The sequence below is a fragment of the Paramormyrops kingsleyae genome, chromosome 4, assembly GCF_048594095.1.
Source record: "Paramormyrops kingsleyae isolate MSU_618 chromosome 4, PKINGS_0.4, whole genome shotgun sequence".
Taxonomy (NCBI): domain Eukaryota; kingdom Metazoa; phylum Chordata; class Actinopteri; order Osteoglossiformes; family Mormyridae; genus Paramormyrops; species Paramormyrops kingsleyae.
In genome coordinates, this window is record NC_132800.1 from 8,111,760 (window position 1) to 8,138,001 (window position 26,242).

At 41.9% G+C, this 26,242-nt stretch overlaps 1 protein-coding gene and 1 non-coding gene across 2 annotated transcripts; both read left to right on the top strand.

Annotated features, from left to right (window-relative positions):
- Positions 1-500: 500 nt before the first annotated feature.
- Positions 501-14,187, top strand: LOC140588974 (polymeric immunoglobulin receptor-like). The gene is made up of 6 exons (XM_072711631.1): positions 501-566; positions 6,475-6,798; positions 7,927-8,241; positions 12,897-13,034; positions 13,854-14,019; positions 14,124-14,187. Exons 1-6 carry the CDS (start codon positions 521-523, stop codon positions 14,185-14,187), a joined length of 1,053 nt encoding a protein of 350 aa, XP_072567732.1. The 5' UTR covers positions 501-520.
- Positions 14,188-14,670: 483 nt separating this feature from the next.
- On the top strand, positions 14,671-14,784 carry LOC140590442 (U5 spliceosomal RNA). The gene has a single exon (XR_011991276.1). It is a non-coding gene; the product is annotated as a U5 spliceosomal RNA (small nuclear RNA).
- The last annotated feature ends 11,458 nt before the right edge of the window (positions 14,785-26,242 follow it).

A 26,242-nucleotide genomic window follows, 5' to 3' on the forward strand; every position in this document is an offset into this window, starting at 1 on the left:
GTTTGCAGGCTTCCTCTGATCACATGGCATTTCTCTAGGTTCCAGTGCCCTGCAATGGAATGACGTGCAGTTGATGGTTTACCTCACTTTACTCTGTGTGCTTCCAGCATTAGGACCTAGATAATTATATTACTGATAAATAACTATGATAAAACAGAGATAAATATTTGAGGCAACAGGGAGATCCAGCTAAATCGTAGGTCTTATTAGAATATTATATAAATACACAGTAACTCTAATTCATGAAGTCTTCTTTATTCATGCAGAATTTTTTGGTTAATGAAGGAGTCTATGCATTGATAGTTTATTTTATTCTCTATAGACCATTAACAATGGTCTGACTTTCTGAAGGGCTAAACATTCAGCTTTGTGGTTTTGTCACTTCCTGCTTAAAGTGTCCACTCCCCCTTCACTCTGCCTGCTGTGTGTAAGAATAGAAACGATAGAAACAGTGAAGGTACAGAGGATGAGGAAGTGATTGTCACTCTCCACAGATCTGGGCTCCGTGACACACACACGTATGGATCCTCTGATGCTCCTGTTTCTTCTCATTGCTGGGCTCACAGGTGAGTGTCACTCATTACAGTGGAACTGAGTAGAGATCTCTCTCCTGCTTCTCCACATACTGTCAGGTACAGTTTGGAGATCAGGATGGAGATCTGGTCAGGAGAAATCGCAAAATGTCAATTGTGAAAATATTTAGCTGCTTTGCGTAACGTCTCAGAAATTGTGAATACTTTTTGGATGCTTATGGTTATTTGTGTGGCCGTTGTTAGGTCAGATCAGTTGGGGCTGTAGTCCCGAGTATTTCACCCCCGATGCCAATCTTCCTTCAAAAACAAAAAAAAAAAAACTCAAGCCCCTGGTAAACTGCACTTAGTCCCTGATCTTTTCAATAGCTACAAACTCCCCTGGGTGTTTGTATCAAGATATTTGTAATTGATATGTTAATATTTTAAATATCAATGCACCATGTAACAGGTTATTGATAATATAGATTTAATATCTATATATTCAGGCTACTACTGTCATGTCTTTCTTTAGTGATCAAACAGTGCAAAGAGTGTTAGTGCAGATAAAATGCCCTTGTCTCTTGCATCCTTTGATCTTCTGTGAGGCCTACAATTGCCCAGTTCATACTTCCCTTTTCCATGTGCGCTTTCAGGCTGCAGACAGTCATGCGCGCAGCAGCTTGTGTTCATGCTACATTTATCGGTGGATGCAGATGGATGCAGTCGGTGCCTATGGCAGTGATATTCCAGCAGACCAGGAGAGAGCAGACATGTTGCAACAAACAAATACAAGTAGGGTAGTGAAATGGGTAAACCTTTTACAAATAGTTCTAAAGTTGTTAGCAGAGGCTTGGGCAGAATAGTGTTATTTTTGAAAATACCATATACCGCGGTATAATGTCTGGACAGTATAAATTCTCTGGATAGTAAAAATGTAAAAATAGACATGGAGCTACCTCCTCACCTCTTACAACAATACTACTCTGCTATTCCTTGGTTGACCTCTGCTCTGTGAAAGTCATTGCTGCTCCCTGCTGGTAACACCTTGTCCATTATCCTACACAAGCACAGTCGATGTGCATCGATATGCATGATCTCTGACAAACAAAAACCTGTGTTACATGTGCACCATTCACAGCCAGCTGGCGTAAACTCTTGATGAAATTTATATCACCTCACCCTGTGTGTTACTGAAAGTGCATGGAGAAAAGTGAAGTATGAATTGGCTTTCAGGGGTTGAGATTAAACCTGCTTGTATTTCACTTTACAGCAGTTTTGGAGAGCTAGTTAACCTCTAGCTGGTAGAGACTGGGGGCAGCGTGGGGGCTTCACACCTCCAGGCTTGTGGTTTCAGTATCTGGCCCAGCTCTCTGTGGGGAGTTTGCATGTTCTTCCTGTATCTATACTGGTTACATGTGAGGTCTTTGGTTTCCTCCCACAGTCCAAAGACACGTGGTTCAGGTGAATTAGTGACTCTATAAATGCCTATAATGACTGTGTGTGTTTGCCCTGTGACAGACTGGCATCCTGTCCTGGTTGTTCCCCTGCCTTGTGCCCTGTGACAGACTGGCATCCTGTCCTGGTTGTTCCCCTGCCTTGTGCCCTGTGACAGACTGGCATCCTGTCCTGGTTGTTCCCCTGCCTTGTGCCCTGTGACAGACTGGCATCCTGTCCTGGTTGTTCCCCTGCCTTGTGCCCTGTGACAGACTGGCATCCTGTCCTGGTTGTTCCCCTGCCTTTTGCCCTGTGACAGACTGGCATCCTGTCCTGGTTGTTCCCCTGCCTTGGGCCCTGTGACAGACTGGCATCCTGTCCTGGGTGTTACCCTGCCTTGTGCCCTGTGACAGACTGGCATCCTGTCCTGGTTGTTCCCCTGCCTTGTGCCCTGTGACAGATTGGCATCCTGTCCTGGTTGTTCCCCTGCCTTTGTGGCAGACTGGCATCCTGTCCTGGCTGCTCCCCTGCCTTGTGCCCTGTGACAGACTGGCATCCTGTCCTGGTTGTTCCCCTGCCTTGTGCCCTGTGACAGACTGGCACCCTGTCCTGGTTGTTCCCCTGCCTTGTGCCCTGTGACAGACTGGCATCCTGTCCTGGCTGTTCCCCTGCCTTGTGCCCTGTGACAGACTGGCATCCTGTCCTGGCTGTTCCCCTGCCTTGTGCCCTGTGACAGACTGGCATCCTGTCCTGGTTGTTCCCCTGCCTTGTGCCCTGTGCTGCCTCAGATCAGCTCCATGCTCCCTGTACTGTACCAGCTGTGTACTAGATAAGCATATAGAAAATGAATGAACTAAATATGTTTAATCCTTTATTAATTGCCATTTGCACAGTATGAGTTCAGGTACATTGGAATCTTCTTCTTGCCTCCCCCCATCTTGCTCTCCATAGCTCAGGGCTGATGGCACAGGGGCAGCCGATGTGTGGCTCCCTGGAGCTGGGGGTTATGGGCCTTTCTCAAGGACCCACGGACACGTGACTATTCTGCTGAAGCTGGGGCTCGACCTGGCAACCTTCTGATCGCGTTTGCAGTTTATGTATCTTGCTGCTGCATGCAAAATTTCCAACTAGGATCAATTAAGTTTATCTTATGAGATATTATTGTATGATTCCTCAGAAGATGTAGATTTACAGCAAAAGGGTCACGGGATTTGAAACTATCATGTGGTATCAGGTGCATCATGCAGGTCTCTGCAATATGGACTTTGTCAGATTTAAACAGAACTAACTTTTATAATGTAACTTTCATTAATCCACAGATTTGATTTTTACATCTTTTCTATATAATCTGGTTAAAATAGAGGGATCTAGCATCACCCCTAACAACCTCCATCCATTGCATGGATATACATTGACCACTGCTGCAGCAAAGTGCATCACAGGACCCAAACCACAGCGACCACAAGCTGGTCTCAACCCTGGAGTCTCATAGGATATTTCACAGCGTCACAATTTTGGCTTTAGATTCAAGAACAGTTTCTTTCCCCAAACCATCCTCATCATCAATAGCTAAATCCAGCTATAATACTATTTACACCTGTGCAGTTTGTGAATTGTAATGTCAGAAGTTTCACAAAGGTATTTCTCGGTAGTGCTGCATGTCTATCAGTTGTCTGTTAATATTTATTTCGGTACTGATAGTTATACTTTGTACTATGTTTGAACAAGTAAGCTTTCCTATGCAGTTGTAGAATATGGCAAAGAATACATCTAATTTTTTTTTATATATCAATTAACATTCAACAATGGATATATTATCAATTCTATAGCTCTTGGCATCAATAAACTGTAAAACCTGACTAGTTAGTTCAACTCAAACTGTTTGAGAAAACCAATTGCCTTAAATCATTTAAGTTCATGAACTCAAACAATTAAAGTTAAAATATTATTGTATTGAGTAAAAGTAACTTAAGTATTCATAATTTAAGCAACTTAGTTAAATCAAGTTAAGAGCATCAGCTGCATTCATTAGTTTGATTTAAATGACTTGAGTAACAACTTAAATACATCCTCCTTATGTAAATGCTACTATTTAAGTTCTATTTACTCAGTTTTCTTTCTTTAAGATTTATTACTACATTCTAGTTGTGACAACTTTTAACCTAGTTGTGGGTACTCAGTTCATTTAAGGAAACCTTACACAGCAAATGTGCCAGTGTTAAATTAACACTGCATGGTGTTTAAATGGGTCCACATTGAGTGCTACCTTTAAAACTTTACAGTGTGCAGTGAGTCTTGTTTTTACAGCGTTAATCTATATTAACTCTAATAGTGTTCAATTTACACCATAGGGTGTTGTCAATGAGTCTCCACCTCCACATATCTGCCCCATTTTAATATGCGCACAAGAAGTCATGAAGATCAGAAGAGCCATCCCAGATTTATCCACTGTCATGAGAAAGACTTTGACCACAAAGGACCTTACTGCTATTTTGTATTGAAGTTTTGATGGCTGAGTTCTGACTGATCTTGAAGATTAGAGAGCTGTGGTCCTGGTGGTATTTTTCTGGTGTGTGGTTTTATAGAATGGTGACATCAAGTCAAATGAAAACCTCTCGGAGACGTACAGGACTTGTTCTCCCTGAGTGGTTTATAGTTTAATTGTGTGGGGGTGTGTTTGATTGCCAGTACTGTCCTGGGATGATTACCATTTGTTTGTAAAAGTGTTAGGGCAGTTGTGATACCCTTTTCTGTGCAGCTCCTGGTACCGCTCACTCCCCTGTAGACCAATGGTGCAGGATGTATATTTGCATAGCATGGCACAGTACAGTTTTTGTTTTTTAATTCACCACGATTGTGATGAATTGGGCAAGAGAACAAAAACCACATAAGCGGCTCATGTCTGCTAGCTAGTGACTAGGTGAGATGGTTTATCTTCTATGGTTTAACTAGAAAAGGCACTGGCTGGGATGAAAATGCTAAGGAAAAACAGCCATGTTGTTCCTCTTCTCATTGTATATTCTCTAGAAAAAGCATCCAGACCATAAGTACTTCAAGGTGTTTTCTTTGGGAATATATACAAGAACTACACTACTCAGACTAACTAGTACACATAAACCCAGAAAAACAAATAGCAAAATGTGGTAAAGACTATTAGCAGTGCCATACCAGCCTCGCTCATGGTGGGTTTCAAAAATGAAGCTTAATGAAAATCTGAATATTAAATAAGCAAAGTGATTTGATTTGTTCTCCTATCCCAAGTTGTGGTCTAAAAGGCCACCACCCATTATATCTGCTTTAGCGGAAATACACTCCTTCAACCATTAAGATAGCTCTCACCTTTTTTCAGCCCTGCTAAATATGTTATGCAGTCTAACACAGTCTAGCTTCATAATCTGTGTTTGGTGACTGGTGCCATACTCTTCACTCGCTTTAATACCACAGGCGGTTCTCAGAAGAGCTTGACCAGTTCTTTCTTATTCTGATTGAAGAAACCTATTGTATTCATGCTTAAATAAATACATTTATAACAATAGTTTTTCAATGTTCTCTAACTTACATAAACACAGTTCTTTGGTTATCAAGAGTCGAACTTGAATAAAAAGAGAAAAGGCTATGTTGGTCTGAGTCTTTCTTATTATAGTGGGTTAGTAAAACACAGCAGCTGAATGCGTTCAAATGAGAGTGCATATTAAAATGGGGCGGATATGGGCCACCCATTTTGTACTTGTGTGCCACCCATATGGGCTTCCAAAGTTGGGAAGAGGTGGAGACATTGTCTTAACACTCCATGTTGTAAATTGAACACTATAAGAGTTAATAAATATTAACACTGTAAAAACAACACTCACTGCACACTGTAAAGTGTTAAAAGTAACACTGAATGGTGTGGACCCATATAAACACCATGCAGTGTTAATTTAACACTGGCACATTTGCTGTGAAGAACGTGCGCCTTATATTTAGAACGCGCCCCAGTAAAATGGGTCTGGCCACGCCGATGATCCAGCATGACTTCACATCAGACTGAAATACATAAGTGTCTGATTTTTTGCACAATTTTTCACAACATTGCAGTTTGTTTTCCCACACGCAGACCCACGTCACACAACGTCCATGCCGACTGAATGTTGATTAATTATGTGTGGGTTGACTAATCAGTTAAATGATTACAGACAAGACTATTAAGTTAATATAATTTTAAAGGAACATAATTATTTGGACTGATTCATTGCTTGTAGTGATCATGAAGTCAACTCAGAGGAAATGAAATACTGCAACAAACTGGAGTTATATCACCCCAACTTAAAGTATACTCAAAAGAACTGAGTTACTACTCAGTCTGAGTGGTTTAATTTTTGAGTTAAGTCAATTTAGTGGAAATGAGTGAATCCAACTTTTAGGCAAAATGAAGTTATATTAACTTACTTCTATTATTAAGTACTGTTAGGTTTTACAGTGTACATGTTATCACTAATAATTAGAAACATTGTGATGCCAAAAATTCAGTTGGTTATTTTCCCCACAGGTTCTGACAGCGTGTCCTCAGTGGGACGGGTGTCTGTGCAGAGTGGAGGATCTGTCACCATCCCATGTTTCTATGAAGACCAATATAAAACACATGTGAAATACTGGTGCAAAGGGAGTGACTGGAGTTCATGTACAACCATAGTATGCAGTGACTCTCCACAGAAGAAGGGTGAAGCATCAATTAGAGATGATCCTGACCAGCGAGTCTTCAATGTGACCATGAACAATCTGACAGATGGGGATTCTGGTTCTTACTGGTGTGGTGTGGAGATCGGCAGAGGTTCAGCTGTGGGAACATGGGTTTCCCTGTCAGTCACTGAGGGTAAGATGTCTGTACTGCAGACTGTAGCCAATGAGATGCTCAGTATGTAACATTTCATTCAGATAGAAAGGAAGGAAATTAATACAAACATAGGAGAAAGTGTTTTAGAAAACATTCTATTTCAATATTTTAAAACTTCATTAATATATAAGAGGGACCAAATATTACTTTTGATCAATACATCAATAGCATAAATGAGACCTGGGAGAAATAACAGTGTCAGTTTAAATGGGCTACTTCAGGGGTAAAATATGATAAGTACAGTGGTACCTTGGTTTACGAGCATAATTCGTTCCGGAAAAATGCTTGTAATCCAAAGCACTCGTATATCAAAGCGAATTTTCCCATTAGAAATAATGGAAACTCATATGATCCGTTCCACAACTCAAAAATATTCATATAAAAATTATTAATACAAAATATAAAGTAAAAATACATAAAACAAATTAACCTGCGCTTTACAGTACCTTTGAAAAGAATCGTGGATGGTGTGAGGGAGACGAGAGAGGAGAAGAGGAGGGTTATTTTGTAGGACGACTTTCACTATAATTAACGGAATCACTGCTATCTGTTGGCTCACTGGAATCTTTTTCTGTTTGTGCGACTTTAACAAGGAACCCATCCAATGACAGCCTCTTTTGCCTCCTTTTCGATTTCGCAAAAATGTGGACATTGCATTGTCGTTAAACAGATTCATCGCTCGCACTGCTACGCCCTTATTCAGGTGGTGCTTTTCTACAAAATTTTCAATAACCATTGGTTCAGTTGTGATGACGTGCGCTCGGTGTCAAAACAAGAAGCGCACGCATGCACTTCCTGTTTTGAAGCTGAGTGCACGTAAAAACAAGAAAATCAAGGAGCGCATGTGTGCCATATGATTTTTGATGATACTTGGCGCTCGTAAACCAGGACTTGCTCGGTTTCCAAGTCAAAATTTATTAAAAATCTTTTCTCGTCTTGGGGAACACTCATAAACCGTGTTACTCATAATCCGAGGTTCCACTGTAATATGTTAAGAAATGTCATTTGGTTTGTCATTTGTATAATATTAACATAACTGGCTCATATTCATCACTATTTTATTGTAATGTAGATATCACAGTGTTTGTTCCTAATCTGTGTGTTCAGGTTCCCCAGGGCTGTCTGTGGATAAACAGCAGGTGACGAGTGTGGAAGGAGACAGTGTCAGTATTCAGTGTCGCTATGGAGACCATTACAGTCTGTCATGGTGTAGGATGGGGGGCTCCTGTATAACAAGGTCTTCAGGTTTGGATGGGAGGCCTGTCCTGATCAGGGATGACAGAGTAAAGAAAGCCTTCATTGTGACAATGAGGGGACTGGAGAGGAAGGACACAGGCTGGTACTGGTGTGATAATGGATACCAGCAGATCCCAGTTCATATTAGCGTCAGTCAGAGAACTACAACCACAACCAGCACTGAACGTAAGTATCGACCTAAAATCTGGCTGTGAATTGCTTGCATTTCAATTCAATTAGACAAATGCTTAATGACCCCAAGTTTCAGTTTTTTTGGAGGGGGAGGGGGGTGCATTTCTCAGGGTATTACCAGGGTGGATCCAACAGCTGTATGGGGCATGATCTGCACAAGGGTCCCAGACAAAGTCAAGTACATATACTGTACAACTCTGGATAAAATTATGAGACCACCATCTACCTTCTTAAATCCTGGTTGCAGGTTGCATCCAAGCTCAAAGATTCTAAGACAGCAGTTCACAAGAACAAGGTGAAGCAGGCGACTCTGGCAATGACCAAAAACCAGTCTGCTAGAGCGCAGAAGCAACTTTCTAATACCGGAGATGACCACTAACTTATCCAACAGTCCCTCAATAATCAGCAGGTGACCTTCAAAAAGAATCAGAAATATTTAGGACTGCTAGAACTTCTAGAAGCACTTAAAGACCCACAAAGCAAGGAAGAAGCCCTTCATCAATGAGAAGCAGGGAAGACCCAGGCTGGAGTTTACAAAAAAAATGTATATTTTACACAGATGCATTCCCAAAAACTGAAAAATAAGTTAAACTAAATTTCGATACTGGAGATGCTGATTTATACTGGGAGACGATCTCAGCAGAGCCCTGATTAGAGCACACAGGTGGACATGTTACCCAGGAGTTTATTATCCCACTACAGCAACACAAACTAAAACCCTGAACCTACAGACCACACACACTTGTAACCTGTACTGCACCAAGTGAAAACCCATGCAGACTAACTTAAAATATAATTAACAAAGGGTGGAGGTGACCAACAACGTGACCCGATATCCTATCACATGGTGTCACAGTCCTACATACAGATACACATATGATGCACAGATACAGCATCACCATGCAGATATATATCAGAGAAAAGAATCCAGAAGAGCCGGCTATTTTAACACTAAAAATGTTGCTGTGGTCTCTTTTTTTATTCCAGAGCTGTATGTTCATATATCCATTCCATCCATCTTTTCATTCTCCATCGTTCATCTGGTTCACTGGGGCAGTAGTCAGAGCAGAGATGCTCAAACCTCTCTTTCCGCAGCCACCACCTCCAGCTCCTCTGAGGAGATACTAAGGAGTTCCCAGGTCAGCCTAGAGATATAATCTCTCCACATAATATAATCTCAGATTATTATCGATATAATTTCTCCACATGATATAATCTTTCCATTGTGACCTGGGTCTATCCGGGGTCTCCTCCCAGTTGGACATGATCGAAACACCTCCCCAGGGAGGCATCCAAAAGGTATCCTAGATAAATGCCCAAACCACCAGAACTGGCTCCTTTCGATGCGGAGGAGCAGCAGCTCTACCTTGAGCTCCTCCCGAATGTCTGAGCTCCTCACCCAATCTCTAAGGCTGAGCCCAGACACCCTGTGAAAGAAGCTCATTTCCGCTACTTTTATCCAAGATTTCATTGCTGTGGTCAACATCCAAAGCTGGTGACCATGGGTGAGGGTTGTAATGTAGATATAACTGGAAAATAGAAATCGTTGCCTTTTGACTCAGCTCTGTTTTTACCATGAGAGATCGGAACAACATATAACTGCTGACGCCGCACCGATCCGACTGCCGCTCCATTCTTGTTCTCCAGCCATATGTTATGCATATATCCATATAAATCCACAGGTTTGCAAAATGTAAAATGTAGGTTTTATTGTCATACATTAAGGACTATTTCAGGCATTTTTCTTCCATGCAGGGATTGTTACTAAAGGTGTGCGGACTGAGTGAATGTCAGTGGTTAATAATTACAGCAAAGGCCAGTGTTACAGTTGTATTCTGTATTAGCTGATCCAGTTCCATTATAAAATCATTATGGTATATTAATAATAATAATAATAATAATAATAATAAATAGTCTCAGCTTGTCTGTGGGTGCCCTGGCATATGAACTTATTAATCATAACACTTATTTCCATCCAGCCAGCTACTCTATTAAATATTTTCATTGTTCTTATTTCAGTTTTATAAAGGACTTTGACAGGGAGGAGACGGGCATTTGAAATATGGACATTTAACGTAAAAACATAGTAAATCAAAATGTCAGCCCTCAGGTGGTCAAACATTGTAAACTACTTCTGCAGTTAGTCTATGAAAATGGAAAGTACTGAAGATCACTGGATTTGTACGCTACGGAACGCAAAATAAAATCGTGACAAGAGATTATTCTTAATGACTGGTGCTAGGGCTGGGCCATATCATATCGATATGATATCGCTCAGCCCTAACTGGTGCCCTGACCAGGATAGGCTGCTGAAGGATGGATGGATGAATGTTTATCCTATTGTAAAATCAAATACTCACAGTATTCCGTAATCATGAATAAGCCGAACAAGTAAATGTTTATTAAATGATGTTTTTTTCATTACATGCAAAACAATGGATGACATGTTATGGTTTTGTCACTTCTTGTTTGTAATGTGCGGAGACTAAATGTGGACTAACAATGATTAGGCAGCGTGTGGCTCAGTGGGCTAAGCCGTGTGCCTGTAATCACACGGTCCCTGGCTCAAGCCCAGCCTCAGCACGTCTGCGGTGGGCGCCGCTACGGGTGGCTGCCCTTCGCGGACAACTTGCTTCTACAAAGAGCAAGTTGAGGGAGGCATAAAAAGAATTTCCCCATGGGGATTAATAAAGTATAAATTATTATTATTATACAAATGACTGCAGTCTTCTTTGTGTCCACTATGTGGCAGCAGTATACAGGAATGGTCTTATTCTGTCTTGTGGCTGGTGTGTGTATAAATTCATATACGCTGATAGCATGGAATTCTACATACAAATTTATGTCAGGGATTTAGGCAGGAGTGAATTTCATACTGACAACAGTATGACAAAATTATATTATATATGTTTTGACCAGGAAATTAATCATAAAAAATAAGATTTGTGGATGTAAGTATACATAATTAATTAAAGTAACAGGGAATCCAAGTGTAATGTGTTCCTAAGAGAATTTCAGCAAAACCTGCCATACGACTGTAAGAATGACACTGATCCACCACCAGCACAGACCCCCCCACCTTCTGACAGGAAGTCACCCCAGACCAAGTAGGACAGTAGGCTGCCGGAGCAGTTCAGCTAGACAGCACTGTGTGATCTGGGTGTTGGGGAGGGCAGCATGGTCACAACAGAGGGGGAAGTACCACCTCAGAGAAGTTTTCCTCTCAGACACTAAAACAGGGCTGCACAAATGGCAAATTCTGCACTAAAACATAATCACCCCCCATCCCTGGTCAGTAAATGATGTGGACCTTGGCTCTGTGCCCCTGATGGGAATGATAGCTGAGTGCCCCTCCCCTAGAACACACCTGCTTTTCCTGTGTCTTTCCCTTGTTCTTATGGCAAAATGCTATTTTATCTACTCTGTCCTCTTAAACCCATCTCTCTGTGTAACAAGTGTTACACCCCACACGGAAATAACCTATATAAACATATATGTTTTAATATAGGTTTTGATATAGGTTTTTAATATATGTGACATATATAAAATTGGCCGTTTTCCTATATTATATGTACATATATGCACATATATGCGTACATATATGTACCTATATAGGTACATATTTGCATATATATATATGTGTGCATATATGCACCTATATGTTCACCTATATATTACTAAAATTATTAAAATTCATAGCTGCTAGACAACATAAATAAAAGCCCAAAATGTAGAAATTCAAATTTTTAATTTACATTTAGCAAGTGTCTTGTCACACAATGACAATCTGCACCTGCAAGAGCCGGGATTCAAACCCCTGACTTTCCGATCATAGGACGACCCGCTCTCCCATCTGTGCCACTGTCACCATTAAATTGGTTTTTCTTTTTCCTCTGTTTCTCCCTCTCCCTCCGAAGGTTGGCGTGAAAAAGAAATGTTCTTCTAAATACAACTGCATAGTAAATGTTTCATGGGACTGCATAGTAAATGTTTCAGGAAAACGTGTAGACATCATAGCTTTCCATCTCCTCTCACTTATTTGCCATAGTTAGATTCCATAACATGCCAATTACATGTGATACCAATTTTTTAGTTAGTTCTTAGTTATTGCCTTGATAATAGAAAATATGAGCTAGGCATCATGTATGACAGTTGCCAAAGTGAGATATGAGCTAAAATGACCAGATCCTGCCATGAGCTATATAGGAGACATATCTTGTATGTACATATAGGGCTTATATGTGGATATAAAGAAGCAATACAGGAGACCTATATGGCCTGTATATGCACATATATGCACCTCAATTTTGCCTATATGTGGCATATATACGCATATATGCAGCATATATATTATCATATATATGCATATATACTGCATATAGGTTTCATATATGCGCATATATCCTCATATAGGTTCTTTCCATGTGGGACAAACTGATAAACTAGAATAATAATTAGAGATACTGAGATGCCAAAAATTCAGTTGGTTGTTTTCCCCACAGGTGCTGACAGTGTGTCCTCAGTGGGACGGGTGTCTGTACAGAGTGGAAGATCTGTCACCATCCCATGTTCCTATGAAGACAGTTATAAAACACATGTGAAATACTGGTGCAGAGAAAATTATTCTTCGGATCTATGTTCTCCCATAGTACGCAGTGACTCTCCACAGAAGAAGGATGAAGTGTCAATCAAAGATGATCCTGACCAGTCAGTCTTCACTGTGACCATGAACAATCTGAAAACTGGGGACTCTGGTTGCTACTGGTGTGGTGTGGAGATCAGCAGAGGTTCAGCTGTGGGAACATGGATTTACCTGTCAGTTAATGATGGTAAGATGTCTGAACTCCACAGTATGTAACATTAACACAAACACAGAACAAAAAATTTGCTGGCTTAGGTTTTTGAGTGGGAAATAATAGAGCGGGAATTATTGTAAATACTGTTTACACTGTATATATTTTTCTTTTACATATTATCATTTATGTACTGTAGTAAAGTTCTTAAATTTAGCAGCAAAAGTATTTAGGGTGGGCATGTTAGCCTGGGTTAGTTTTGAAGGGAGCATATAGCCTACAGACAGACGCCATAGTGAACTCAGGGCCCCCGTCTAGTGTTTGTTAACTTGGGCCCAGCAAAGGCCTGAAGGGGGCGCAACACCTGTGCTCTCTCATGCTGAGGTCGGTGCACGGAGCCGTCGGGTCGGGCAGTACGGGGTAGAGAAGATGCTGAGGAAGCTGTGGCAGCGCTTCACCTGGCTGGGCTGCCAGCAGGACACTGAGATGTTCCTGCATTGCAGTGATGCTCGACTCAGAGGGCTCCTAGCTGGCAGTCCCAGTCTGCCCTCCAGCTGTACCTAGTGGAGCACGTGGGGGTAGATGTCCTGGGAATCACTACATACTGGTCATGAACTACTTCAAGTGGGTTCAATCACAGGTCAGCTGGCTGCTAGGGTAGTGTGAAGACCCCCCCCCCCCCCCATCAGCAGAGTGACAGGCTGGTGAAGAGGCTGAATCGCATCCCAGCTCCCCAGCAGGCAACCCTCATTGGTGAGCACCAGCATGATTGGGACACCGACCTTCTCCTGGTTCTATGGATTTATCATGCAGCCGTGCAGGAGGCCACTGGCTGCACCCCTGCTTCCCTCATGTATAGCTGTAGGCTGTGGACCCCGGTAGAGCTGGTGTTTGGCTCACCCCCTGGGCCAGAGCTGCCGGCCACACCTGGACTGGATTATCTCCAAGACCATGTGCAGACAATGCATGAGCTGGCCAGGTAACATCAGGACGTGGTCAGAGCCAGACAGAGGTGAGCCTATGACGTCCGCTGCTGGGGACAGGTCTTCCAACCTGGGGACTCTGGATGTCCTGCCTCATCAGGAAAAAGGGGGGGTTGCCCAAGCTGGACAGCCACTGGAGAGACCCCCAGGAGGTCCTGAAGTGAATCTCCGAAGCAGGGCTGTCATGTTACATTGAGACCAGCTGGCTCCATACCAACCCTTGGCCCACTTGGAGAAACCATCAGCAGGACCTGGGATGAGTTTCCCAGCAGCTGGAACTGAGGAGGACGGTGGGAAAACTGGGGTCCTGTGGCCACAGAGGGCTCAGCGCTATCTGGAGCGCTACCAGGACTTTGTGGGGGTACCAGGTTGGGTCACCCTCCCAGAAGGGGGGCAGTGTAGCACTGGGGATTCCTGTCGGGCAGTGCAGTGGCCTGCTGGACCGGTGCCAGCTGTGTAAATAGCATGAATAATGTAAATAGCTCTGTGTATTTATCATTGTGTTGTTATTGTACCGTATGTTAATGTCATGTGTAGCGTTAATGTTAATTGTTGTAAATATCATTGTGTGTGCCACCATGTGTAGTGAGAGTAGATGTGACGTTCAGCACGTTGGGCAGTGTCTGTGTGCTGTGAGTATGACATATCGACTTGGGTCTCTCTTCATCCCATATAAATCTTTCGCCTTTTACTAAAAATTTCCATGGAGAGGGATAGTGATGACTTCACAGTATTTTTGGAGGCTCTGTCCAAGTAGAGTTGTGTTTGTGGGCAGTGGTGGTTTAATGGTTAAGGAAGTGCACTTGTAATTGGAAGATTGCTGGTTTGAATACCCAACCAAAAAGGCACCACTGAAGTACCCTGAGCAAGGTGCCGCCCCCAAGCACTGCTCCCCGGGCACTGAATTAGCTGCCCCCTGCTATGTCACAATGTCACATATCAGTTAAATGCCACAGACACATTTTGTTGTTGTGCACTGTGTGCTGTGGTGTGTCAACAATGATCATTCAATTCAATAAATCAGCAACCATTTGTGACTCTTTATTATTGCTGCAATCACCATGTCTGGTGTCCGTGCCACAAATTTTTTATATATTTAATGAAGTACTGTAACCTACAGCTGACTGGTACTGACGTTTTATTAATGTGTATAAATGGTGCAAGAGGGAGTGAGAATTAATCAGCTTGGTAATTTTCATACTGTCCTTGCAGGAGTGTTCGAAGTGAACCCACTGACTGTACAGAGAGGAGGATCTGTCACCATCCCATATTTCTATGAAGACAGTTATAAAACAGATGTGAAATACTGGTGCAGAGGAAGTCGCATGAGTTCATGTACTTCTATAGTACGCACTGACTCTCCAAAGATAAGTGGTGAAGTGTCAATCAGAGATGATCCTGACCAGCGAGTCTTCACTGTGACCATCAATAATGTGAAAACTGTGGATTCTGGTGATTACTGGTGTGGTGTGGAGATCAGCAGAGGAGGAATGACGGGAAGACAGGTTTACCTGTCAGTCATTTATGGTAAGATGTCTGTATTGCAGACAGTAGCCGATGAGATGCGCAGTATGTCATATAGGTAGAAAGGAAGGACATTAATGCAAACACAGGAGAAAATACTTTAGAAAATATGCTATTTCAATATTTTAAATCATCATTGGGGACTTTGAGGTTGAACAGCAGTGAGTATATACCCTAAAGTTGGAAATGATATGAAACATATGAGCATATGAATTTCAAAGAAGGGAGTTATCCAGTTCTACTCAGCAGTCATCGAGTCCGTCCTTTGCTCCTCCATCACGGTCTGGTTTGGAGCAGCAACCAAACAGGACAGGAACAGACTTCAGCAGACAGTTAGGACAGAAGAACGAATCACTGGTGCCTCCCTGACCACCATCCAGGACTTCAAGAACCAGGAAAAGGGCAGGGAAAATCATCACTGACCCATCACATCCTGGACACTGTCTCTTTGAACTCCTCTAGGTTTTGGGGGTTAAATGTTCTTTACTGATCTGAACTGTGCTGTTGACCCTCTGCTTGATGGGTCCAGTTCTAATGGAACATCTTCTGCAGAGATCCAGACATTTTCCAGACGTTTTCCACTAGTAGAACTGGGGCTCCTTACTGAAAATTTTAGTAGCACCAGCACAAAATTTAGGCGCACCACCTAAATCAGTGCAACCTATTCATATTTTTTCCATCTTAACTGTATTACTGATAAATGTTTTGATAATATACAATTTACAGAAATAACAATGGGCCTCATTCACCAACCATTCTTACGAACAAATTTGTTCTTAAACCTCACGTACGCACTTTTTTTTACGAAGATTCTGACATTCACCAATGTTTTCTTATCTGAATTTGTTCTTAGCTAAGAACAGAATCTATGCACACTAAAGACCATTCGTACGCACATTTGAGTAATGATAGTTTGTTCAAAATAATCAGTTATAGCAGTTTTGTTCATTCTACAGTTCATAAAATTATAGTATTTGAATAACTTATAAAAGTAAAATATAAAAAATAATTTAAAGTGTAAAAATTATTTTCATGGTAGTAACGGCGATCATGCGGATTATAAATAGGTCTGTTTCTGCGCATTGGCCTTGCTATCAAAATGACATTTCTGTTACTTCTTGAAGAGCTTGCCAATTGTGCTCTGAGAAGGGGACGCATGTATGAAGATCATTTAGATTTATTTGCCACACAGTGCTCACAGAGAAGGTGATATCTCTCCATGGATCAGCTTTCTTGGGGGCTTTATATCCACTGGTCACGCTACTAAATAACTTGTGTCTATTTGCAATTACCTCCTGTACAGTAAGATCCAGTTATAACGGACTTCAAGGGACCTGGCAAAACAGTCCGTTATATCCAAAGTCCGTTATATCCACAGTTGCTGTATGCCCAGAACACAACTACAGGACACCATTTACTCATGCCACACACCAGCAGACACACTTGAGGTATAAATTATTATATTGTACATGTAGTACTCCAACTTTACCTGAGCAGATGCGTGACTGTTAATAATCCCGACTACGTATCTGCGCTGGATATCACCGGCACGCCACGCGCCATGTCGGCGGAGCTGCATGTCCGGATATTTGTAACGCGATACAAAGCCTTTTAGCGGCATCTGCAGATTATAATAACATCATCATGACATATGTCAGCACAAGTATGTCGGCGCTACTTCGCTGATACGTGTTTTGAAGATTTTAGTAGCACTTCCCACATAGCAAAATTGGTACAGAATGGCCCGGATCTGGCCCACACTATGCGCTTACACCCGGCCCACATACCGCAATGAATGACGGCCCCTTGATGGCCCAGATCTGGTTTGCCAGAGGTGGCCCACACATGGGCCAGCACAAAGCCAGATGCAGACATGTTGGTGGCCCTGTTCTGGCCCAGAACAGTTTCAGCTCGGGCACCAAATGTCAGCCTATGTGTACCTTAATCAAGTCATGTAATACCTACTTAATATTAATTCAATATTTATTGAAATATTAAGTTACCTCATCATTCAAATAAAGTTGCTCTACCTTATTTTTTTTGTTTTCTACTCAGTAATGTCCATGCAAATAGTTAACACACTTTCTTTAGTATTAGTACCTTGTTTTACTTAAGTCAGGGGAAATAAAAAACAAGAACCGCATTTCACAATTCAACATTTTAATAAATGTTAAATAATAATAATCATCATCACTTCATTAATCCCCATGGGGAAATTGTCTTTTACGTCTCCCTCAACTTGCTCTTTGTAAGTAAGTTGTCCACGAAGGGCAGCCACTCATGGCAACCATCACACCTCACAACCCCACTACCATCCCCCTCAGGTCCCAGGAATTCAGGCCCCACTCAGAATATGCGAAGAGGATGTGAGCTGGCTCTTCCAGAGACAGAAAACCAGGAAGGCACCAGGCCCTATCATTTCCCAAGATCTGAAGTGGCAGAGCAACATCTCCTCCATCCTCAAAAAGGCACAGCAGAGCATGTACTTTCTGTGACAACTGAGGAAGTATGATCTGCCACAGGAACTGCTGATCCAGTTCTACTCAGCAGTCATCGAGTCCGTCCTTTGCTCCTCCATCACGGTCTGGTTTGGAGCAGCAACCAAACAGGACAGGAACAGACTTCAGCAGACAGTTAGGACAGCAGAACGAATCACTGGTGCCTCCCTGACCACCATCCAGGACTTCAAGAACCAGGAAAAGGGCAGGGAAAATCATCACTGACCCATCACACCCTGGACACTGTCTCTTTGAACTCCTCCCCTCTGGCAGACGATTCAGAAGTCTGCAGACCAGCACCAGTCGCCACAGGAACAGTTTCTTCCCTCAAGCCATCAGCCTTACAAACATCTGACCTGCAACACCAGCAAATTCGTTGTGTGTGCCACACACACACACACTTGATCAATAAACCTGATTGTGATTCTGCTTCTGAACTGATGTATTCAGGAGATTTAAACCAAGATACAATTAAAACTAGGTGGAAGGATGAACTCGGAATGGATCGGACTGTAGAATGCCAGTGAAAAGCACTGAAGAGGGTTCATTCCACTTCATCATGTGCTAGATTGGGGCTCATACAGTTTAAAGTTTTGCACAGGGTTCAGTTTAGCAAAGCCAGGCTTACTGACATATATCCTGGGAGGGATGCTGGCTGTGACAGGGGCTCCCTTTCTCCAGCTGGTCTAGCACATGCTTTCTGCTCTTGCCCTCATCCTGACAGCTACTGGACAGTGGCTCTTGGGATGACATTGAGACCGTGTTTGGTTATAGCTGTATTTGGTGTAGCAGATGACAACTTTGACTTAAATGTAAACCAATCTGCCATCATTGAATTCACGTCGCTTTTGGCCTGTAGGAGAATCTGGCTGCCCTGGGAATCTCTCACTCCTCCATCTACTGCTGCTTGGCTGGTAAGACATAACTCACTTCCTAAAGCTAGAAAAGATTAAATGTAGGCTGAGGGGTCTGTGAAAAAGCTCTACTCCAGATGGGAACCTTTCCTGTCGTACTTTGAGGATCTTAGGGAACAACCCACTGGGTGAGGGTATCTGACTGTATAAGGAGATCCCCCCCCCCTTTTTAATAATTTGATTAGCTCAGAGGACGGTCAGTACATTGTGAGTGAGTGTATTCTGAACCATCTAACATGTTGAGCATATGCAAGCTTGTGCCTTGGAATTTGGCAGTGAAAATGTAGATTTGTGGTTTTAAACACATCAGCTCCTGAGCAGTGGTGGTTCTAGACCATTTCAACTGGGGCGGGGGGGGGGGGGGGGGGGGGGGGGGCAGACAGGCCAGTTGTTCTGTTGGGGTGGGGGGCAGATATATTTGACCTTAATGTGCTCCAAGCATTACATATAATAGATTGTCAGCATTAAGAAGCAAAATACAATTTTGAAAAACTGATCAGCCATTTATGTAATGCTTTGCAGTTACATTTTACACTTTTTACCAGTAATAGTACATTTATTTCAGACCCAAGTAGCATATGTATTTAGGGGGGGCACAGGGGTGGCCATGCATTTTGTCATGATGGGGGCACTTGCCCCCCCATGCCTAGAACCGCCCCTGCTGCCAAGATCCATTTGCTTTGGGTTGTTACAAATGCTGAAATGGGAATTTGATGCAATATTTTACATGCATCATATCATTCCTTCTAAATCAAAACGAAAAAAAGAAAACTTAAGATATGACAGTGGCCAAATTTTAGTTTTGACCTGGGAGAAATAACATTGTCAGTTTAAATGTGCTACTCCATGGGGTTAAACATGATAAGTAGTATGTTAAGAAATGTCCTTTGGTATAAGTGAAAATTAAGCAAATAAATTATATGTAACCCCTGTGGAAAAAATGGGGTACTAGACTGAGGTGTAGTGGTACGCTGGCGCCAACAGAGGGCGCCCCAAACAATTCATTATAGTAGAGCGATAGGTGCATAAGTTACGTTCTTGCGCAAATTTTTTCTCTTCCTTTACCGAGAGACGCACCCAGGAAGACATGCTGTTGGAAAGAGGGCCGCATTAGTGAAGACAGATAATTATGACAATCCCTAGAACTCTGATTTATTCATTTTAGAGTTGCTAGACAGAGATTAAGTTTATTAAATCTACATGCAAGCATAAAAAATGGCAGTCCAGCTGGAATTAGGACAATTAGAGCTCTGACTGGTTTTTATTGTGGAACCACTTGCTGGAAGCTGAAAGTTCTAGATGGCGAGCCAAGCCCAGCGAGATTGAGGACTACCGCAGGATCCATCCTGAAGAGTTTGATCTGCTCGATTTCTTCACCCATGCAGACTGCAGATAAGATTGATTTTCTGACATTTAAGGAATATAATTGTTTACAGCCAGTACACACCCAGACTGGGACAGGGGCTACATTGGCTCACCTGCCTAAGTAAAGGACTGAACCAGGGAGAGGGATATTTTCTTTTAATTTCTTTTATCATTTTTTCTAAGAGCTCTTCCTTTTCATATGCACAAAGTTACAAACTGCTGTTAAATGCAAGGCAAAAAAAGTGGCCACTGTTCAACCCGTCAGCTCCCTTCTTGAGTTGAGTTGTAGCACACGTCTCTTCGAACCTAGATACATGTGGTGACGCCTCCATCCATATAGGTGTGGGATCAGGGCTGCTACACAAAGCATCTGTTTGGTTCTCAGTTAATGATTTTTGACCTAAATATGTAAACTTAAATGTGTAAGCAGGCAAAAAAGGTTTTTGCAAGCTAATCTTACACAAAATAATCAGTTAATTTATTCCACTATTTAACTTTCGTTAATACGTTGACAATAAATACATTTATTTAAAACAAAATGTAATATTCTGCAGAGTACAGTAACCTACAGTTGACTGGTACTGATTCGTTATTAATATTTGTAAAAATGGTGTAAATGGGAATGAGAGTTAATCAGCTTGGTAAGTTTCATACTGTCCCTGCAGGTGTGTCCACACTGAACACTGTGACTGTACAGAGTGGAGGATCTGTCACCATCCCATGTTTCTATACCAACATATATGAAGAACATGAGAAATACTGGTGCAGAGGGAGTGACTGGAGTTCATGTTCTCCCAAAGTACACCCTAATTCTCCAAAGATAAGTGGTGAAGTGTCAATCAGAGATGATCCTGACCAGCAACTCTTCACTGTGACCATGAACAATCTGACAGCTGGGGACTCTGGTTACTACTGGTGTGGTGTGGAGATCAGCGGAGGTTCAGCTGTGGGAACACGGGTTTCCCTGTCAGTCACTGAGGGTAAGATGCTGCAGACTGTAGCCAATGAGATGCTCAGTATGTAACATGTCATTCAGTCAGAAAGGAAGGACATTAACACAAACACAGGAGAAAATGTTTTAATGTATAAGAGGGATGTTTTCAATATCAATATTTTGAAACTTGATTTACTGTCAGTTACGTATGTTTGATGTCTGGGGGGGGGGGGCAGTTAGTATGATTTATTTAACAATCCTTTCTCTTGTTTCCATTTTTGGCAGATGATGAAGAAGGAGGGATTCATGAAAAACAGAGGTAAGCATTCAGCAGCACTTACAGCAGTGTGGTGTCCAGCTATGAGCGTCTATCTGATCACACAGAGATGGGAAACTTCTGTTATTTTATTGAACTTTGTTTCATTAATTATAATTTCCCTGTGATGGCATCACATCCAGGGTGAGCCCCTGCTTTGTGCCCTAGGGCAGTTGTGCCTAACTGGCGGTTAAAATTCTCTAGTTATTTTTATATTCTTTGTTAATGTCTCCTGTTCCTCACATGCAACCTGTGTAATAGTACAGATGTGGCTGAACCATGTTACTATAAAGCATGTGAGACTTTACTGTTCATATCCACCCTCTTATTCAGCTCCTTGGTCCAGCTGGCTCTGTATGTAGGACTGGGCTTATTGGTGCTGCTGTTGATGGTTATAATTCTGTCAGAGCAGATTCACTGCATTGTTCTTCAGGTTTAAATGTGATACGTGTGACTGACAGACACACTGATGTATTATATGTCTGACAGGTGGGAGCAGGTTCTGGATGCTGTACTGAAAGCTGGGACTGGTGTGTTGTATCTGATTTGCACCATCATCGCCATTCAGCTGCACTGGAGCTCCTGTAGAAAGAGGGGATCCAATCAGAGAGAAGCAGAGCGGGTGGTCAATACATACCATGAATCTTAAGAAATTTGTATTAAATATACAAGCTTGTTTACCCTGTTAAAATAATTATGACCTTTGTGGAGCAAAATTAATCAGAAGAGCAGGAAAATAAATGGTCATGCTAACTGCAGTGAGGCCTCTCTCACACGGCTCTGCTCAGTCTGCCCAGTCATACCATGAGAGTCAGTTAAACACAGAGAGGTTGGTCTGCAGTGTTGGATTATCTGATGGGAACCAGTAGAATCAGGGCTTTCTATGACTGGTGGCCTCTGCTTCACAAGCGCTTTGCTGCCACCTGCTGGTATAACTGTAAGTTGTTGTTGCTGCTGCCGCTGCTGTGATTCCAGAACCTGGCCCCAAAGGCGCCGCCACTCACTCCGAATCCAGAGCCCAAAAGGTCTCGCTCCTGCTCCATCCAAGCCTCCCAAGTTCGGCCCACAGAGACCCACTCACCCTGACTTTGCCCCTGTAGCTCCGCCCAAGGTTGTCCTGGTCCATATAGCCCCGCTTGAGGTCACTCTGGCCCCTGCAGCTTGGCCTGAGGGCACCCCTCTGCCTAGTGGGATGTAATGTTTATTTCAAATGAAGTGCAAAAACATTACATTTACAAAAAATGTCCTTTATTCTTTTACATAAAAACAATGTTATTTTACAGTTTTTCTTAATACAGTGGCACCTCGATTCTCGACCTCACTAGAACTCAAATTTCTCTAAAGTCGAACAAACCAATTTGGCCTGGAACTCGATTTGAATATCAGAAGTCGAACCGTGAACGCTGACCTAATATAAATTGTACGCGCCAGTAAATGAGTCATACTACAATGCAATTCTTACTTGAATGCCTTCGTCACAGACTGGACGATTAACCAAATAAAGCAGCGCAACATTACAGTAATAACCCCCTAACTTACATAAGAACATAAGAACATAAGAACTATACAAACGAGAGGAGGCCATTCGGCCCATCGAGCTTGCTTGGGGAGAACTTAACTAATAGCTCAGAGTTGTTAAAATCTTATCTAGCTCTGATTTAAAGGAACCCAAGGATTCAGCTTGCACTACGTTATCAGGAAGACTATTCCATACTCTGACTACACGCTGTGTAAAGAAGTGCTTCCTTAAATCCAGTTTGAAATGTTCTCCCGCTAATTTCCACCTATGGCCACGAGTTCTTGTATTTGAACTAATGCTGAAGTAACTATTCGGTTGAACAGCATCCAAACCTGTTAGAATCTTATAGACCTGGATCATGTCCCCCCTCAGTCTCCTTTGCTTGAGGCTGAACAGATTTAGCTCAAATAACCTTTCCTCGTATGACATTCCTCTAAGACCAGGAATCATTCTTGTGGCCCTACGCTGCACCTTTTCTAAGGCCGCTATGTCCTTTTTAAGATATGGTGACCAAACCTGTACACAATATTCTAAGTGAGGTCTCACCAAGGAATTGTATAATCTTAGCATTACCTCCCTTGACTTAAACTCCACACACCTGGAGATGTACCCCAACATCCTATTGGCCTTTTTTATTGCTTCCCCACACTGACGAGAATGAGACATGGAAGCATCAACATACACACCAAGGTCTTTCTCATAATCAGCTACCTTTATTTCAGTAGGTCCCATAAAATACCTGTACTTTATATTTCTGCTCCCTACATGGAGTACCTTACATTTGTCTATGTTAAATTTCATCTGCCAGGTGTCAGCCCAGTCACTAATTAAATTAAGATCCCGCTGTAGCTGCTGAGCCGCTAGTTCAGTATCTGCTACACCACCCACCTTGGTGTCATCTGCAAATTTCACCAGTTTACTGTATATATTGGTGTCTATATCATTTATGTAAATTAGGAACAAAAGTGGTCCTAAAATTGAACCCTGCGGTACCCCACTATGAACGCAGGCCCACTGTGACATCGAGCCTCTTATAACTACTCGCTGCTTCCTATCCGTTAACCAGTTATCAATCCAAGTCGCTACAGTTCCTAAAATACCTGTCGCTTTGAGTTTAAGTGAGAGCCTCTTGTGGGGAACAACATCAAAAGCCTTTTGGAAATCTAAATAGATGACATCATAGGCCTTCTTATCATCAACTTCCTGAGTAGCTTCCTCAAAAAACTCCAACAGATTTGTTAAACAGGATCTACCTCTCCTAAATCCATGCTGGCTATCCCTCAAAATGTTATTTGAGTCCAGGTAATCTACCATTTTCTCTTTGATTATAGCCTCCATAACTTTACCAGTTATACAAGTTAGACTGATTGGCCTATAGTTTGACAAATTACTTCTATCCCCTTTTTTGAAAATGGGCGTTATGTTGGCATGCTTCCAATCAGAAGATACCACACCTTCAGATAAGGATTTTTGAAACAGTAATGTTAAGGGTCGGCAAATAATATCCCTCATCTCTTTTAACACTATAGGTAAGATGCCATCAGGGCCCTGTGATTTATTTATTTTGAGCTTAGCTAGGCTTTGCAAAACATCAGCTTCAGTTATATATATATTAGTTATAGACGATGTTGAATTAGTAATAAGAACTGGTAAGTTACTAGTGTCCTCGACAGTGAATACCCGTGCAAAACTATCATTGAACTCATTTACTATGTCAATGTCGTTTTCAATTATAAGACCCTTACTATCCTGCAGATTAGTAATTTCAGCTTTTAGAGTTAAAATACTGGAAGAAACTTTTAACGTCATCCTTAGCCTCCAATGCGATCTTCCTTTCGACATTCCTTTTAGCTCGTCTAATGTCATTTTTTAATTCAGCCTGTAGATTTAGATACTCTTGCTTTATTATGTCATCATCAGTTATTTTCCATCTCTGGAACAAAGCCCTTTTCCTCCTTACTTTATACTTTATGTCCCTATTAAACCACCTAGGTTGCAATTTCCTAGATTTATTCTTGCTAGAAACAGGTATGAAGTCCTCTTGTACTTGCAATAATGTGCTTTTAAAAAATTCCCATGCCTCTTCAACAGTTTTGTTATTTAACTCCATCCAGTTCACGGTTTCTAGTTTTAATCTCATACAATTGAAGTTAGCCTTCCTAACATTATATATTTTTGATTTGGACTTTGCTCTTCGGGCACTAAACTTAACCTCAAATTTAACCATGTTATGATCGCTACTGTCAAGTGGTTCTAAAACATCTAATTTACCAATCCTGTCCTGGTTATTAGACAAAACAAGATCAAGAATGGCATCTCCCCTGGTAGGGGTGTTAACAAACTGAGTAAAAAAACAATCCTGTACTAATTCCACCATCTCAAGTTCATTTTCAGAAGAGCCAGCAACAATGTCCCACTGTATCCCCGGTAGATTAAAATCACCCATAACTACCACATCATTTTTATTGCTCATAATCCTAATATCACTGTATAACAATCTGCTTTCCTCAGCAGCTACATTGGGTGCTCTGTAACAAACACCGACAATTAGGCTATTTGAGTTTGTAGCATCTAATTTTACCCATATAGCTTCCGTACTTTTACTTATATCAGTAAGCTCCCTTGCCTGCAAGATTTCCTTTACATATACTGCAACACCACCTCCCTTCTTACCTATACGGTCTTTACGGAACAATGTGTAACCATCCATATTATATTCTTGTTCATCCTTATCACTCAACCACGTTTCAGTTATTGCTATAATATCATAAGAGTCCGATGAGATAAGAGCCTCTAAATCATGAATTTTATTCCTAATACTCCTGGCGTTTAAATACAGACAACAAAGGGTAGGCTTATTACAGTGCCTACTTATAATATGATTTTTTTGGGCTTTCCGTTTCCCCCCAGTTACATACTTAACTAACCTCCCTGCCCCCCCAGTCCCTAGTTTAAACATTCCTCAACTACTCTACAAATACGCCTTCCCAGTACACTGGTTCCCCTCCGGTTCAGATGCAACCCATCCGGCTTGAACAGGTCCCACCTGTTCCAGAAGGTCCTCCAGTGCCCCATAAACCTAAACCCCTCTTTCCTACACCATCCTTTTAGCCACGCATTTAATCTCCTTATCTCAGCTAACTTAGCCT

Excerpts from the sequence above, each read along its gene's own strand:
- LOC140588974 (XM_072711631.1), top strand. The coding sequence starts at position 521 with ATGGATCCTCTGATGCTCCTGTTTCTTCTCATTGCTGGGCTCACAG. Across the intron at positions 8,242-12,896 it reads AACCACAACCAGCACTGAAC|TACGCAGTGACTCTCCACAG; the intron begins GTAAGTATCGAC and ends GTTCTCCCATAG. Across the intron at positions 14,020-14,123 it reads ACAATGCATGAGCTGGCCAG|GAAAAAGGGGGGGTTGCCCA; the intron begins GTAACATCAGGA and ends CTGCCTCATCAG.